General features: G+C 40.9%; 2 protein-coding genes across 2 annotated transcripts; both read right to left on the bottom strand.

The window, feature by feature from the left end:
* Positions 1 to 11,856: 11,856 nt before the first annotated feature.
* hoxd9a (homeobox D9a) lies at positions 11,857 to 13,122 on the bottom strand. The gene is made up of 2 exons (XM_069663408.1): positions 12,555 to 13,122; positions 11,857 to 12,101 (listed from the first exon to the last, which is right to left on the bottom strand). The coding sequence occupies exons 1-2, from the start codon at positions 13,108 to 13,110 to the stop codon at positions 11,857 to 11,859; spliced, it is 801 nt and encodes a 266-aa protein (XP_069519509.1). The 5' UTR covers positions 13,111 to 13,122.
* Positions 13,123 to 15,206: 2,084 nt separating this feature from the next.
* On the bottom strand, positions 15,207 to 16,976 carry hoxd10a (homeobox D10a). The gene is made up of 2 exons (XM_069663575.1): positions 16,220 to 16,976; positions 15,207 to 15,481 (listed from the first exon to the last, which is right to left on the bottom strand). The coding sequence occupies exons 1-2, from the start codon at positions 16,974 to 16,976 to the stop codon at positions 15,207 to 15,209; spliced, it is 1,032 nt and encodes a 343-aa protein (XP_069519676.1).
* Positions 16,977 to 18,707: the final 1,731 nt, after the last annotated feature.

The raw sequence follows: 18,707 nt of genomic DNA on the forward strand, positions 1-18,707 counted from the left end.
ATGCAGAGACACAAACGAGCCACAGGAGGAAAAAAAAAAGCTGCAGCTGGAGCGTGCTGTGGTTTGGTTTCTTTTTGGTAAATCCATTAGATATTCACTCCAACAGAAACTGAAAGAAGTCTTAATTACATTTATTTGAAACCTTTTGCATCAGGTTTCCTGACAGTCTCTGGAGTTTAAACGCGCCCCTGATGTATGAGCTGTTGTCACATTTACCATCAGCTCTGTCACTGTAACATCTGACAGCACGTTACGCACCGAACTGCCCGATAAGAAGGCAACAAGTCAATACATCGAAGTTTTTTCATCGACCATATACTCCCCTAGAATCGAATCTGTGACTCTGGTTTCATCACACAAATTCGGTTCTACAGGGTATATATAGACGACGGCAAGCCACACTGGCCACTTTTAGCCTCATAAGCGCTGCGTTTATTTGTGGAGCCAGACATTTACGCACGGGCTCACAGTGACCAGGAACCAAAATATCCTAAAGACAAAGTTACATAAGGGACAAAGAGGAATACAGCTAAGTCCTAACTCAGCTTTAATAATATCTGAGGGTCTTCTTTCTGGCCTGTCTCTACTTTTTGACTGTTTTTCCCTCTTGGAAGAAGATTTTGCTTCTTTAGATGATTTCGTTTTGGTGTGATTCTTTGGTGCAAGCATCTACTTGAGTTTGGGATTTTATATGACCTATATGTTGCTACTTTAAACCGATACTGGTTGCACAGCAGCTTCAAGAGTCACGTCATCTATTGCTACTAAAATAAGCAATCAAAAATGGAAAATTGTAGGTTTACAGGCTGAACCTGCAGCAAAGACAGCATGCTAACAAATCAGCGTGGTTTCCTGCACGAGGCAATCTTCCATCTTATATTCCAAAGTCACAAAAAGAACAGGAACTTTTTAATGACTATAAAAAATGTTTGCAAACTCGTAATCAAAGATAAGCTTCTGTAAAACCCAAACTCCTCAGCAGATCACCGATAGACGCTCGCTGGGTGATATAAAGGGGGGTTTACAACCACAGAGCAGGACATGAGGCTACAGAGGCCACCGAGGTCAAACTAAATCATTTACAAACTTATCAAAAAGTTCAATTATTTTTGGAGCTGCTGACAGCTCAAAGGGTGCAAAAGTTTACCAGCTCCTTCTCAGCCATTAACCAAAGCACCATGGCGGCTCCTGCAACTTCTTCTCAAACAGCCTTACAAATGAATTAAAGCGGAGAGAGCGCGCGCCTGGGTTATCTCGGTGTTTTAAAAAAGGAGAAGGAACAGCTGAGTATTTTATTTTCAAACATATGTTTACGTTTTATAATAATATAATGCCACCCAAACATGTGCAATCTGACTTCTTATGGTCACTACAAGAAGTCAGATTTAAAGAATGAAATTAGAATCTCAGGTTTGGATTTATGTCCCAAATGTTCGTCTTTATTAAGAAAAAAAGCCATCTAACATTTTGCTAACTAATTATTTAATGGCTGATGCACGAGTCCTGTAATTTAAATTACATATTTGGATGGAGTTACCATTTCTGCCTGTCAGATTATATCACAGGCCTTCACAAGCTGAGGATTAAACAGACGTTCATTTTTCATGCGTAAAGATGGTGCATGTTTTTATCACCACTCTGCACATCCCTATTTAATCTCAACAAAAGCATCAAATATTCGTTCCCACAAAAGCTCAAACAAATTTTTATAGAACATGCAACATTTCGTTCTTGCACTTCACATTTCCACACTCGTGAGACACGCTGACCTGTCTTTCACCTCGCCCTGCTCGTCCTGCAGACGGGTCAAAGCCGAGAATCACAACAAAAGAAAGATAAAGTCAGCGTTTCCTGGCTGCTCGAGTTAAACCAAAGGCTAACCAGCTCAGCTCGGCTGTTTTATTTAAATAACAAGCTTTTACGATCAAAAAAGCTCCAATTCAGCGTTGGAAGGCGACAGAAAAACACGAGGCCTATTTAATCTAATTTTCGGTCTGAGTGAAGGAGCGGTTTTCCCCGGATATTAATAGATGATATAATATGGGAGAAAATAGAGATTAAAATACATGTTTAGTTTTGTATTTAAAATAATTCAACCATTAGTAGAATAGATTTCTAACGATTAAAATTGATGATTTTAAGGCCTTCAAAATAAAGGCACCAGGCCTGGAGTAAACAAAGCAGCATCCATGTGAAAAATACAAAACAGAATGTGTCGTCAAAACCTCTGTGCTGCTTTTAGATGGTTATTCATGTGACTAGTATTAAAACTGAAGCTCACATTTGGGCACAAACGAATTGTAGGAGAGGCTGAGTTCCATATTTGCAACATTTATTTACTTAAAGCAGCCAAAATAATCCACAAAACTCCGCAGGAATCTGGAGACAACAGGTTGATTTCAGCGCCTCCAAACAAATAAGAAACCCAATGCTATCATGTAAATGCATGCAGCAGTGAACAACATCTTTAATCCTTCAAAAAGGACCGATGAGTGCATAAAATCTTTTAAACCAAACCAAGCTCAAGCACACAAAGAAGATTAAACCACATTTTAGTCACAACAGATCTTCCTCCAGCCATGTCTGCGCGTCCTGGCACACTGCTGCCGCTTACAGAGGCAGGAAACGCCATAGCCTGAGCTATATGCGCGTGACATCACACGCCCATAGCACGAGCATAATGATAAAACACAGCTTACCGCAGAGGCAGCCACACATGGCACACCGTGGAACAAACGCGACCACGCAGAGGGGGAAAGTCAGCCTGATGGTGCAGCAGCTCACTGCCAATGGAAGCTCTATTCCAACCCATCTGGACGACCTTACTAATACACAATGAGAATTATATTTTGGCTTGTCAAGTCCCGGGCCATAAAACAAACTTTAATGGCGTCACGTGTTTCCTCACAGCCACTCACAGCCGCGCGCAGGCCCATAAATAATCCGCAAAGTTGCACTTACTCAATAACGGCGATTACACTGATGTGCGCGGAGGAAAAGTGGTGGAAGGGAGGAAGCTGGGGGGTTGTAACTGTTGTGAGGGGAATGGGAACGAAACAGAGAGGGCAAAACAGAAACATGCTTTTATTTTGACAGAGCAGTAGCTTGAAAAATCAGGCTTTAAGTTGTTTTTGAAAACCAGCAAAGTCTTGGTCTCTGGCCACAAGTTAGTGCCTTAAGGATCAAAACATGACCTTTATTAATTAGAATAATTTCCACTGAGTGAGATGACTATCACTCTGATTATATAATTGTTCTGAAGCCTTTTGACCTCCAAAAGTGGGAACAAAAACACCAAACGTGCATTTTTCTCCCCAGTGAACCTGACACAATAAGACTGATGTCATTCACTCATCCGGGCCTGTCCCAGGGTGCACCACGCTCACTCGTCCTGTATTATTTCCTGTGCAACCTGCAGGAGGCTGATGATGATGTGACGGTGAGAAGGAGGAGGTGGAGGAGGTTTGGGGGGAAAGGTATGATAAATATAGAGGCTTGTCACTCTTTACATGCATGTCCTCATAAAAAGTTATTTCCCTGGAGATCATGTGAGTGGCAGGGCCCTTTAAGGCCGCCTGGGTGTTTTGGAAGAAGACTCTGTACTCTCAATTATCTGCATATAACATGTTAAAAAAGTGGATGTCAATAGTTTGTTCAATTCCATATTTGATTGAAGGGAGAATAGAGCACGCACTGTGCTGTCGTTACAAATTAATGGCAATAAACACTGTTTTGTCTGTTTTATTTTAACTGTACCTCAAATAAAGTTTTATCGTAAAAACAACACGTGGATGACAAAAGCAGCTGATCTCATCCGTAAAACAAACCTCAGCATCAGGTCAGAAGTTATGAATTTTCCTCCTCACTCTTCTCCAACATCTACTTTCAAACTTGAAGCATGTCACGTGACACGCGCCTCAGCCAATCACCGCGCTCAGGAAGCTGCCGGTAAAGCGCTGCTGAATGGGAGCTAGGAGGCGGACTGTTGGGCAACAGCGCCTTCTGCTGGCATTTTAACGACTTCCCCTTTTTTTTTTTTTTTTTTTTTACCCCACTGCAAGAAATGTCCATCAAGAAAATTCAGCCTGATAATGTTTTAGGAAAGTATTGTTGCAGATGTGCTACAGGGGAGGAAAGTGGAGAATTTTAACGTTTAAAATGTAAATAAGTTTATTTCGATATATATTACTTATTGAAGGTTTCTTTAGAGAAGTGGGAAAGAAGAGGATGTCAGATTTTTACGTTTTTTTGGAAAAGAAAGAAGCTGCAAATGAGACGAGAAGAATCATCGAGTCTTTGCAGAATTAACTGCCTTCATTTTTGGAATAAAAGTCGATTAAATGTGTATTGTTTGAGTTTGCAATCATGGCCGTGTTTTATGTGTATTACTAAGCGTTAGGCAGACAGGAAAATAATGTGGTTGCTTGTGCTGATGAACGTGAAAGTGAAAACAAGCAGCAAATGAGTCATTTTATGTAACCGGAAAACGAAAAATGTGTTTTAAAAATTCCATTATTAAGATTACTTTTTATAACACACAATAAAAAAAGAAACATTTGTTGTCTTCAGTCCTTACTAAACAAAAATCCAAACGAGCCTGACACTGGAGCAGTCTACACGTCTGAGGGAGGGGACTGAAATCAGGGTGAAACCACATCCATTCATAGAAAGTGTTATCTGCTGAGATGTGTGCAGGCCCTGAGGTCACATTCTTCCATTAAACTAGATATCAGATGTGTTTAGTTATGATGCAAGCTTTCTACATTGTTTTATTACACCACAGAGACACAGAGACAGACAGAGAGAGAGAGAGAGGCCAGTCTGATTTTCTCAGGCTCCTATAGTCCCTGTGTTGAGGCTCCATTTTGCCGCATTGCAGTAAAGCTGTAAATACTTTCGCAGCTGCCTGTCAGGCCGCAGTGAAATACTGTCTTTGTTCAGTTGGCCTCTGCTCCATGCAGCCAGCTCCACACAGGCTATGAAAAGTCCACTTTTTATACCAATAAGCTTGCACATATGCGACACAACCCGCATGTTAGCAGCTAAATAAATCTGTGAAATTATACAACAAGGATGAACCAAGTCACAGCAGATTTTATAGCACAGAAATGCTTTATGATATCTTTGTGTTTCAGGCTAATCAGATAAGCTGAGGGATATAAAAACAAAGGCTTGTTGATGTGCAATAAAGGCTAATTCAAGTGGAAATGACTGCACTCAGATATCAGCAACGAAAACACAGCTCACACCTCTCATACACAAGCATTACTGACTTATAACACACGCTATATGTCTGCAGAATAATCTTTAAATATCAATTAATGCATTTAAAGGAAACAACCTGACAACCTGTGATCGTTCCTTAAAATGTTTTCTTAGCTGCAGCTTTAAAAGCACATTTTTGAAATCATTTTCTGCCTTTAAAGTATAAAAACGATCTTTAAGAACGCATCCAGCATCACATGAGATCCCCAAATTACCCGAGAGGCATCAACCTGCTGCTAATTTACATGACTAATGAAACAGGAAGCTGTCAGAGTTCCCATGCAGACACATACGGCTTAATGAAGTCCATTATTACGCAAAAAGGCTTACCTAAAATCCGGAGGTAATCCATGTTTATTCTTTGAGCTTCACCTCTGTTGCGAATTGTGGTAAAGCTGTGGCGGAGCTGCTGCTGTGAGGATGAAGAGGTCAGACATGGAGGAAAAGTTGCGACGCTCCTCCTGGCATCCAGCAGAATCAGCAGCTCAGAGAGGGGAAACATGCGCCGATCAGACGTTTTATGAGACGAAAGCTATTTTTTTTTTAAAGAAAGCAGAGCGTGGCGCATCGGTTTGAACCTCATACACGCAGAATGCAGTGGGAAAAAAATCGCCTGGGAAATCAGGAAAAGAGCCATGAAGATGGTTGCCTCTCACACATGACCAGTGGCATCCAATGACAGGCGATGGAGGCGCATAAAAAGGTCTATTACCAAAGCTGTAAATTGTCCCCTCACAAAAAGGAATTTCGACTGCAGCAATTCTCCCCATCTTTGCGCATAATAGAAGCAGCCCCTCCGTGTGCCCGGGAGGAAAACAAGGAGGGGTTTGGTTGCTTTTACGCAAAACGGAAAATGTATTTGAATTCGCAAAAAAGAGTAGACACTGGAAATAGTTTTAGATTTATCATAAAGGGAGTTCTCCAGTGTGAAAAAGAACATTTTGGCATTAAAATGATTCCCCTTTTACCATGAGCATAAAGCAGATTATTATTATGACCCAATGTCTGCTTTGTTTAGAGGAAAAGAGGACGTATGTTTGTCAATTTTAGCAATGAAGTCTGGATGTTTTTTGTTCTAACGAAAGGAAGAGGAAACTCTGCGTTTTTAATTTCCTTTTTTCAACGTTTGTTTGTTTTTGTGTGTGTTTTTAAGTGAGCGGCCTTTGCACCAACATGGCCTTTACGCGTATTTATAACTTGTATTTACATAAATGCAAATCATTTTATAGAAAAAAGTTTTATATTTTGACCCTGGCCCTCTTAGTGCTCATTTATTGTTCAAGAGCACTAACTTGGTTTTAATAAATGTGCGTCTTGCTGCAGTGTAAAAACACGTTTATATTAATCGTCCTCCCCTCTTACTCATCCGGGCCTGCAGATTTCATGAGTGGAGAAAAATTAATAATGCTCAGGCTGTATTAAAATGTGTGGCTCTATTGTTCCTCGAGGTTTAGAACATTGCAGAAGCAGTCGGTCCATGTGTGCATGTCTGCAGCGAAAAGGAATTTCTTTCATTTCAGTCTCGATCATCTGGTGGCGTGCCAGAGTCAGCACGGTGCGATTTATAGTCCGGCCAGGGCTCCGTCTCTGGTTTCCTGTCTTATAGCTCCGTGTGCATGTGTGTAGGCGAACGTGTGTGTGTGTGTGTCTGTGTGCAATGCAAAAGATCCTGATTTGTTGCATTACACTACTATGACATTATTGTATCTCTGTCCAGCGCGCACCACACGGACACTGTCTTTCTATTGCAGGGTTAAAAAAAGGATTACATTGCTTTAAGTGCACACATGCAGAACAATGTCTCTGCTCATTCTATTTATATTATATTTATTATTTGAGGTCACTGATGGTGAGAGAGTCGTTGCACAGGAGGAATGGTATTATAGCTCTAGTATGTGATCTGGTGACGGACCAGTACGCAGAGAGAATGATGGAGGGCTAAAGACAAATCCAGCGAGCTCGTTTCCTTTGGTTAGAGAAAACAAACGGTGTCTGCTATTAATAAGAACCGTGCAAATGTCTAAACTATAGTTAAAACTGATGCAAAACTAGTCCGTTTTAGATAGCTGGGCTTAGATGACGTCCTTGGTTTTATAAGAAAGGATGCTGCAGGATTATCTTCCCCTGCAAAAATGTTCCTGACTGTTATTGAAAAAAGAAAAGACACGTGGTCTGTGGTATATATGGGTGCAGGCTGTACACAGCTGCAACATTGCTGGACACATAGAGGACTAATAAGAATTTCCCTGGCTATAGCTAGTTTCAATGTCTGCTTATCAATCAGTCTGATGGGCTTCTCCTTCCTCTTCTCTCACAGTATAAGAACGTGGTCGCTAAAGAATATAAAGCCAAGGTAGCTTACTTTAAGACCGGGAGAACTGATGAAACAAACAACCAAGTTGACCAAGTGTAAACTGACGTTGTGTTCAAATATTGAAATTCGAAAGAAATTAAAAAAAGAAATTTAAAATCACAAAATAATCGTTTTAATCGAATTAAAAAGGAAATAAAAGAATAAAATATTTAATTAAAATAAGATAAGCAATTGGTTTAAAAATGGAAGTGTAAATATAGGTTATAGTAATGTCACAATCGATTAAGGCTCAAATTATGTGGTTACCATCCTAAACAGAGCTCTGATAGTAGTTTCTGTGGGGAATGATTGTTCGGTGTTCAACTCAAATGTGTGAATTTTTTAATTTTTTTTTAAAGTTGATGATAATGACAATAAGGCCTGACGAATATTCAGATATGTGAACCATAATAAGCTAGCAAAAGATCAAAAGTCAGCTGCCAATAACAAGACACCAACATGTCACACGTCATTATTGCCAAGGAGATTACTGGTGATTGTCAATTCGTAGCATTCTGCCCTACATCCATTGCTACACCTACGCCATGATTCAATATATTTCAGACGTAGCCTACATTGTTGATTGATTACATTGTTGCATTCTGTGTTCCTCCTCCGTCTTTTCCTCCCACTGAAACTCACTGTAGAACGTCCAGGCAGTGAACGCAACACGCTACATTTCACTGCAGAATATATAGGCTATAAAAAAGGATAATCATTTCACGGCAAAGAACTCGACTGTTAAAAAAGTTATTGTGGATTTCGTTGTGGAAAAAATACGACAGCAGACTGACAAACTTGTTGTTAATGAAACGTCGCGAGACTTGAAATGTGGCTAACAATCTTACTCTGGCGCTCGTGGGCTGGATTATTGTAGTCTGACCAGAGGGATTAATAAAAAGATGTTTCCAGAAATAGGCCTAATTCAAACCCTCTTCCTCTCTCACTCTCTCGCTGACACACACACACACACACACACACACACACACACACACACACACACACACACACACACGACCAACCTCAAACTGGCTATCTACACTTTTTATACTTGTAGAAATACGTGGACTTAAAAAAACGAATAGGCTACTTCCGGTTAGCCGACACATTCCCTCCTAATTGATGACGCAGCACTAATTTTCACAGCTTCGGCCTGAATACTATAGCCTCCACATTAACAACACTGGACAGTGTGTTATTGTGTGTGTGTGTGTGTGTGTGTGTGTGTGTGTGTGTGTACATGGAGCAACATAACATTTACGGGGGTAACGTGACTGCAGCTAATGAAAGGAGTTAGCTAGCTGACCCAGCCTGTCAGGAAAGAGGCACATGACTGTAACACCGCGTGAAAAAGTCCCCTTATCTCAATCGTATCTTTGTCAATATCAAAGAAAGGATTTAATCAGTTTAATAGTTGCGCGTTATGGTGTAGCGAAGAAGCATAACATGGTAATTCTGGGGTCCAGTTTTCAGCCGTGACAGTCGCCTTAAAGTAATTAATCTGCTCTCTTACAGGCCACCGTACGCATGACACATGAATGCCAACGATGAGATGACTCTGATGAGGACTTAAATAATCAATTCAACATTTCCTCCTATTGTTTCAGTATTTTGTATCCATCCTGTGTGCTCTCTGATTGCTGCCATTGGCTGTCATTGTTTGGCTATGAATTCTCATAACAATCATCACTTTTAATGGCGAGGACGAAAGTAATGTTCACTTTAACTTAACTGGACACACAGCAAAACACACGGAGGGAGAAGGCCCTCCTTTTTTTAAACTCTAGATTAAATAAAAAACAGCAGCAAGAAAGAAAAGCAGGCTACAATGCTTTTCATCGAGTATGTGAAACTGGTGTCCGTCTGTTTTCAGCTGCTTGTTATCAACAGTAAATAATGCTTCAGCCCTGAAGCTTGATCATCAGATAATAAAAATCAGTCCTCACAGGGACCTGTGTGTGTTACTCAATTTTAAGGCTCGGATCTTTTTATGATTTTTCAAATATATTGCACTTGGATAATTTCACTTTTAAAGAAAATACGGATCAGGCTCTAGTATTTGGAAAGGATAATTAAATCACACAGGCTCTATTTTCTTCCAGAGACCCATCGTAAGCACCAGCCCCTTGGTTTTATGCAAATTATTTCGCCACGTTTCCACACTGCATCAAAATCATATTAGGATTTGAGACACACGGCACAAAGTCTGTCATGTTTGGAGGCTACAGAAGCACGACTGGGCTTTTAAAACATATTATGCACGGACAATAAAGTACTACTTTATTTATAGGCCGAAATTAAAACACAGTTTAGAGGAGCATGTGACCTTTGAAGGGAACATTTAGAGCTGGACTTCTGAGAGCGGATTATAATAGTATCTGTTGTTTTCTGCAAATGATGATGGAATGGGGCATTGCTTTAGTGACTCTTCTCTATATCGATGAACACTGGCTGCTCTGTCTGAACATTATCACGGCATATTCCCTAAATAAAAAAAAAAACTAGGACATTGGAAAACGTCAAAATGGAAAATGTAACTTTTTTATAGCAACAAGAGCTTTTGATACATATTTGTACTAACCCCGTCTCAATTTGAACGTTTGAAAAGACAATTTAAACCCTCAGTTTAAGCGCAAAAAGGGACATTCAGGGTCATCTAGTGGATTTTATATGTTAAAAGAACAGTTTTTCATATAAAAATCAATAAATCCATATTGTGTGTATGGTTTGGTTCATGTGTTTCCTACATGTTTCAACAGTGAGTGAATAGCTGGAACTCAGACTAAAAGAACAATATCGCCCTCTAGCGCTCTGAAGACATCTCCAAACGAGCCCAGTCCTCACATATATGTAAACAAAAGCTATTTATACGCTAGAATTAAGGGGGTTCATTTTTTATTTTTGAGGTATAATTAAAAACGTTACAATAAATTTGTTTGCACAAGTTTAAAAACATTAAAAAATGTCTCACTGTCTTTTTAACCAAAAGCTTTTTTGTGTCCTCAAACCGGGGCTGTTTGAGGTAAAATAAGGACACAAGGCCGATTTGTAATTCTCAAAATAAAATAAGCTAATCAGACGGTGGGACTGCATCAGACACCAGTCAAAGCGAAGGTTTTTTCTCCCCCATCTGTGGGAAGTGCAGTTGATGAATAAACGTGACCATTACGGTGGGGGTGATTTCCTCTGAAACAATCCATCGAGCAGACACCCTGAGGAAAGTGTCCACATTCTGTTTGTCACAAACAGACGCAAACGCCCCGAGAAGAGAAGGGGGTTTCAAAGGAGACTGTAATTACTGACCAGGCCCATAAACTCATTTAGGCCAGACGTCTAGCCGTTTCTATAGCTTTATTGGACCAAGTTTCTTCCTGCTTTAAAGCCATTACGCGTACAAGTTGGACAATAAATTGGAAATCCGCCGCAACACCTCTCCCAACCCTAAACACTTTATTACTTGTTCCACTGATTTTTTTTAAATTTCAAAATAAAGTTTGTCACCTCATTTAGGATTAAAGAGCAATGTTTATCCTTTAAATCTCTGCCCATTTATCTTTTGGTCACAGATAAGAAAACCTCACTTTTAAACACTAAAAATATTTGATCAGATTTGTAATAAAATGTATTTTTGTTTTTTGTGGCTGCAGAAGCAGTTTTACTGCAAACAAGGTCTCAGGGGACAGGTTATGATATGAAAGATACGAATTACCAAAATAAAACAAGCCAAAAATATACCGGAAACCAGCAAGAGTTAAAGGACACATAAACTAATGTTTAAGTGAAAACGGATATATGCTTTAACCAACTGCACTTTCTTCTTAAAGCAAAACGCACGCTCATTTTCCAGTTACGCACGCCATAGTAAACAAAGTCTTTGTAAAAAATGGGTCACTTGCGCACCGACACAGACAGCAGTCAGACTAATTTAGCTTTCAAATGTTTTATATACAATTCTTAACAACTATAAAAGCAATGATCTACACAGAGACACGTTTCCTACAGTGGGGGATGCTCCTCTGACAAACTGCTTCAACATCCCAGGGTGTGGTTCTGTAAAGTTATAAACAGGTTCAGATGGCTTGCTGGCAGATTCTGTCTGTTGTTTGCCAACACGTTCTGACTGAGACACGCAGAATTATAGAGGGTCTAATAAAATAAAATAAAATAAAAAGGCTACCGTGGCTCCTACCAAAAAGTATTTAATTGTCCAGATGGCTTCAAAAAAGGCAGCAGAGATCTCATATGTGCTCCTTGCTGCCTCTCTCTCTGTTCATCTTCTTCATCTTCATCCTCCTGTTCTGGAACCAGATCTTCACTTGCCTCTCGGTTAAACTGAGAATGCGGGCCACTTCGTAGCGCCGGTCTCTGGTCAGATACATGTTGTAGAGGAACTCCTTCTCCAGCTCTAAAGTCTGATATTTTGTGTACGGGCAGCGCTTCTTTCTCGTGGAGCGCGCGTGGATCCAGTTTGCTGCAGGATTGCCTAGAAGAAAAAACACACACACATATGAAGTAAAGACACATGTGATGGGTGTGTTTTTGATTTTAAACATCAAGGAGTTCAATAAATTAAGGGGGGAATGGGGGTGCTGGGACATGTAATGGTGTGGTTAAAGGGAAACAGGGAAATGAGAAATAGTTTAATTTGATAGAAAATTGAGAAACGCGTAAAAATCACCATGAAGATAACGTTATTCCCGTTTATATGGATAGAAAATAAAGCTAATAAAGGCTACATCTGATCGAAATGGAGCATTATGCATCTATTTGGGTTGTCCTGTGTCATGAAAAACTTAAGGTAATAACCTTTCCAGGGCGGGTTTTTCCCGAGCCGCTGCATAGTACGAGACACTTTTATAGGTTAGTAAAAGCTCCAGTTTTACGCACCCGGCTCATACAGTTCTAAGGGCTGTAAATCAGGATTTCCTTCACTTACTTGGGTCAAGTTGTTGTTGTTTCTCCTCTTTGGGCTCGCTGTGGCTCGAAAGCTCACTTCCACTGAGCTCTTTGCTCGACTTTTCCGGACACTCGGATACTCCGTGCGTAAATTCTCCCACGATCGGACGACTCTCTGCCTCCAGCGTGTCGCACTCGGTCGATTTCGGCTGCAGGGCTTCTGGTTTTGTCCCGTACGAGCGGCCGCTGGAGTGAAATCCGGAAAACGAAACGTGGTTGGAGATGGGGTCCATCCAGGAGCGGACGCCGACATATCTGCCGTCCGAGGCGGGGAGATGGGGCTGGTGGTGGGGGTGGTGGTGATGCACGTACGGGTGATAAATCCCCTGCGGGTGAACCGAGGACCAAGACGAGGAGAAAACAGCGGACTTTGGTGCAAAATTGCAGGAGGAGAAGTCTGCGTTGTCCCCGGCACCTGACGGCCTCGGGGTCACCATGTGTGGAGGCTGAAGAAAGCGAGCACCGTACACATCCTCCGGCTCCTGCCCCATTACAGCGTCCACATAGCAGTTACTGAGAGTGCCACTGGAAGACATTTTTCATCTCTTCCTACTCTTATAATAAGGCTTGCACTGTTTCGGGAAGCGTCCCTCTATGAACAATCATAGTATTTTTGCTTGGCCTGCATCTACAGGGATTGGTTACATGGATCACGTGGTCATATTTACCAATACAGCGAGTAAATCAATCCTGCCCCTGCTCTCTTCTTTTTTTCGTCAGGTTTAATTTAGCTTTTCATTCCACAAATAATAAAAAGCCCCATCAGATGTGACTGCAGGGAGAAAACATGCGCTCAGATGAACGCAAATGGCTTTTCTTCTGTTTCTCGTGCGCGCGTGGCTGCAGGACGTTGCAACAATAAAAGCAGGGACAAAAAAAAAAAAAGGGACACTTTTCAACAAGCACGGATTCCCTGCATCCCAATGTTTGAGAAAACTCTTCTAATATCGTCCCGATGCCCTCAATGCTAGTAAAATGGTTTATAGACTTACGGAGTCCTCGTAAAATAAATGTAATAACATGTTGTAAAAGAACAGAAGCCATTTCCGTTCAAACGCGGCGGATCCATTGTTAATATTCGGCGAGGAAACATATTTTCTGGGTTGGGTTTAATTTTTAAAAGCTATAAGCCGGAAACGGCAGTTGTGAAATTATTGTGTTCATTCAAAGGAGGGCAATAATGTCTTTATGTATCAATAAATGTTTTATGAGGTGCGTGTGATTATACATGCCGTCAATAAAGAAAAAGACTGGGAGAAGGAAAGTCCACCCGTGTACTGCTGTTTGGAATGTTGCATTTAAATCTATGTTTTCTTCTTTTTCAGCACAAATGTACTTTTTTCTTTGTTGCTTATTTTGAGGTAGAGTTTGGTGACCTTGAATCCGCAGAAAAAACATTTCCAGGAAAACAGATTAATGTCAGAGCTGCAGCCTGTATCACACATTCACAGTGAGATGGGATTTTGATGGCAGATTATCAGAAAAATTAAAGATTATTTTGTGCGAGGAGAAGAAAACGCAACGTGGCGTTTTAGGCCCGAGTCGCTCGGGGAGGAAGGAAGAGCTGATCCGCGCCTGTGAGCTTGAACATAACTTACTGATAGTCCCTGAACTGTATTGGTTTAGTCACGAACAGGCCTGCAAATAAAAGCTACACCATGTTTATTTGATTACACGACCTCCGCCTCTTTGCGTCACTTGCACTCTTCGTACTCACAGAAAAGGGCGATTGATAAACGGTGAAATAAGCTGCATTTTTTTCTATTTTAGCCCCTTTTTTGTTTAACTCTAAAAAATATAAGTGTGTGTTTTAACATGTCTTCAGGGAGATGATAGGATACGTTTTAAAAGCTCCAATATGTAAGCTTAGTGTTACAACCTCACTACTGAAAATCTCATGCGTAAAAGTGCAAACAAACCATGTTTTAATTTCTAAGCGTGTAGGCCCTTCGTCAGAGGAAGCCGGGATACAATTATAAAGATTTAGTGAAATAAGAAACACATGTTTAGGAGCATTTCTCGTCTTGCAGTAAAGCGCAATAGACTAGTTTCAACGTGTATTTTCTTGCTTTCCCCCCCCCTCCTTCTTCATAATTGTTTTACGCAGGATATCTGCGTGCGTCAGAGAAAATAGTCCCGCAGATTTGGAAAAGAATAAAGCAACCACTGAACACTGGCAATAATAAACTTTGATGGCATACACAACAAGATTATTTGACAATTTATTGCAAGATACATGCCACAAACATGCAGTAAACTCACAGATTAACATTGTTTGCCGCCACTCTTTAAAGGCCCAGCGAAACATTTCACGAGGGAGCAAATGGCTTGCGCTTAACACTGGAAAACAAATGTTACAATACACGACAATAAATGTGCTTTCATGACGACACAACAGAATATTCATACAGACAGAGGAGAGGCTCTACTTTCTCCAATAATTTAAGACCAGAAAGTGAAACCCTGTGGTAAAATAAAACACAAACACGACGCCACACAAAACAAATTAGCTTATATATATAATCACAGTTTCCTTGAAATTGAAGATAAACGTCCAATGCCACTAAAGCATCAAACTGAATGAGGGGGGAAATAAAACATGAAACACAGCTAACCACAGACACATGCGAGCTCACGAGAAGGTGAGATTTGAGGTGAGTTCACGGATGCGGTTTTCTCTGCTCATCTTCTTCAGTTTCATCCTGCGGTTCTGGAACCAGATCTTGACCTGCCTGTCGGTCAGGTTGACGCTCCGGCTGATCTCTAGGCGGCGCTCTCGGGTCAGATACATATTGAAGAGGAACTCCTTCTCCAACTCCAAGGTCTGGTGCTTTGTGTAGGGACACCTTTTCTTCCTGCCACTCTTCGCTGTTAGCCAGTTGCTGGTTGGGGGGTCACTTTTGCAGTCTGTGGAGAGTCAGGACAAGAGACACGATCAGAGTTATTCCGCTGAAATCTCACCTGCTGATTTTTTGGATTTGACCTCTGGGAAATAACACAATCTTAGATTGTTTTCCCAGATTAAATTAAATGTAAGGGATGTTATTAGTCAGTACATGCCACCACTGATAAAACAAATTAAATTAACCCCCAAATGATCAAAGCGCGCATCACAAATCCGCCTTCATAAAGCTGAAACATTGTCAAAAATATATATACAACCCCACACGAGCTACACTAACATGTAACCTTAAATCAAAATGTTGAAATGATCAATTACAAATTTAATTGTAATGCAGTAATCTCGCAGGATTTCTGGCTAGAAGATCAGCACCACTAAGCTGCAAATGCACCAATTTTCTAGATGGTAACGCTTTAATTTACGCATTTTACGCAATTTATGGCATCATAACAGCAGCTTATACGTTAAATTCTAGTCTTATGAAAAACGTGCTATAGCCCCAAATGTAAAGCAAACTGTTTATAAAATAAAAGCACATTATTTGAGTTTAAATAGAGGCATACACAGTGCGCATGCTGCCTGTTAAAACCATCCTGTACTGCCTATTCCTGCAACCTGAGAAAGCCTCTCATTAAACATTACGACTTTAGGGTTGTTTGTGTTTTATTCTTGCTTTTATGATGCTGGAGCCTTCACTGCAGCAGCGCCACAAGATAAAAGCTTTCATTGTGTAGCCAACCCACCTTTCCCTTCCTGCTGGAGAAGCTCAGGACTGGACACAGACGCGTCCATGGAGCAGATCTTCTCACCGGCGCTGGACTTAGGAGGATCCGGGCTTTCTGCGGGGACCGGCGTCCTGGAGGTCTCGGGGTTCTGCGGGATTTCCTCACTTTTCTTTTCCACCTCAAAATTAGAATTCACCGAGGAAGAGGAGGATGAGGAGGAAGGCGGCTGTGGTTTCGGGGTGACCCGGCTGAGCTGCATGAGTGTTGGGTTTGGACTCGGCGGCTCATGCTGGTAGTTTTCCTGGTGCTTCCCGTTCGCGTAAGTTTGGCTCAGTCTGAAATATCCCGGGACCGGGATCTCTGGACCCTCAGCCTCGGGGAGAACACTAGAATAAGCTTCTGTAGAGCTGACTTTTTGCACTCTTTTATCCGAGTACATGCAGCAGTTACTCTCCTCCTTAATGCTCTGTGAAAATGTACAGTTTGACATCTGACTGGAACCCTCTATTCTGCACGCTCTGCTCGGATCGGTCCAGTTATCTATCTGAGGTATGTACGAGTGCACATTCATGCCCATGTTTTGGTGGTTGACCTCCCCTCTTTTGCCGAAGGACGGCAGAAGTCCACAGGTTTGCATTCCGTAAGTTCCCATGTCTGCTCCGGACGGCATGTACATGTTGCTGCTGCCGGAGTAAAAACTGTCCGTCCTGCACGCGCCAATTAAAGAGTCCACTAAGAACGTGTTGGCCGCAGGAGAGCTACCGGGGAAGGACATTTTGGGGGGTTAAGGTCTTTACAGGAGAGAGGTGTCCTTTGGAAGCTGACATATCTAGGAAAAACAATCTTCAGTGGAAGTCAGGATGCCTCCCGACCACATGACAAGCCCACCAATGAGATTTGAAAATGGCCTTGAGACGCAGCCTCCTCGCCCTGCACGCGCTCGCACTGCGGAGGCAGACGTGGTCAACAGCGACACCTACGACACGGACTTGAAATTGGTTTACAGACTCGTGCAGGCAGCAGACTGCTCATATAAAACGGAAATATTACGTTTAAAGGAGGATTAGAAAGACATTAGAGAATGTTTAACTTCTTTTGGATTCAACCAAAGCTCTGTTAAAGGCTTTAGAGTGTATATTTCTACAAAGGTTACATGTCTGTTTGTGTTTAGAGACACTCTGAAGAGGGAGTGTGGATGTGTGTGTGCGTAAAATGCTGCCTACATGGCGCATAGGCGACAACTACCCTATTAATTTAAAAGGATTGTAACAATTTGTACTGGATGTAATGTTTTTTTTATTCATATAAACAAGCCACGCCGAGCCTGACAACATTAAAGCCCACATTAAATGTTTTTGTATGCATTTTGATAGTTCCATTTGAAGTTAAAAAAGGGAGGTGAAAGCGTAAAGACAACAGATTATAAATATTTTGTTTCCTCCTTCGATTTTTCCTTTGATGAAGTTTGTTTTCTTTTTGCAGTGGGATTTTTTCCCGTTCAATTTCTGTAACGTAACCAGCCGTAACAAGGCGACTGCTATTTACATTTTCTGTAACATGTCTGTATTCAAATGATAAATCTACTGGGGTAAAATGTAGGTTCGTTACTCACACATGTAAATGAATGAAATACCGGAAGCTGTGCACGCATGAAGGTCAACATCAAAGTGGAAGGTGTACTTTTCAAATAAAGGTCAAGTAAGACTGATAGAAAAATTGTCCTTTATTATTTGCACATATTATTAAGCACAACATCTTTATTTCCATTTTTACACTCGTATGTTTGATGCAAAGTTCAAAATAAAAGCCTGTTTTATTACTGTACACATTCTGTCAGGGGATTATTTTTTGCTCGGGGCTCCATTGTTTTTGTCTGCAAGGAAGGCGAATGTGCGCAACATAAACACCGTCCCTGTAACTGGGAGTGAAACCAGAAATAAATGTGGAACTTTCACTATCAAGCGAGACAAAATCAGAGGTCAGGACACGATACTTGCAATGATGGTATTAAGAAAAAACACACAGTAAATGCAGCTGGAAATAATTACATCTTTGGTATTTATGTGACAAGCTTTAAATAATGTAACAGCTTCTATGAGAGGGTGAGAAGACGTCTTAGATATTTACACTTGGTTGTAAATGAGCGTTTATAGTATTCAGATCATCTCAACATCACAGGATTCACAATCAACAGAATACAGACACGTTAACCCAAATATGGTCACGGAAGAGGTTCCAAAATATATTTCCTGTTACACATGATCGGTTATTTTAAATTAAGAAAATTACTCTTTTATTAATTTGGGAAGAATTCTCAACAAAAAACTTTTGTTTTTTAGTTTTAATAATCATGTCACTAAAGTTAACATGAAGGACTTCTTACTGATTCTGTGACGCAACCGGAAAAATAACTTGACTATGTGGATATATTGTTCAAGTACAATCAAGCGTTCATACACGCACCGTAAGTACCTTCAGTGTGGAAAAACAAATAATAATAATTATA

The sequence above is a fragment of the Semicossyphus pulcher genome, unplaced genomic scaffold (assembly GCF_022749685.1).
Source record: "Semicossyphus pulcher isolate SPU_LCO1_2020_fin unplaced genomic scaffold, fSemPul1.0.p SCAF_15, whole genome shotgun sequence".
NCBI classification, from domain to species: domain Eukaryota; kingdom Metazoa; phylum Chordata; class Actinopteri; order Labriformes; family Labridae; genus Semicossyphus; species Semicossyphus pulcher.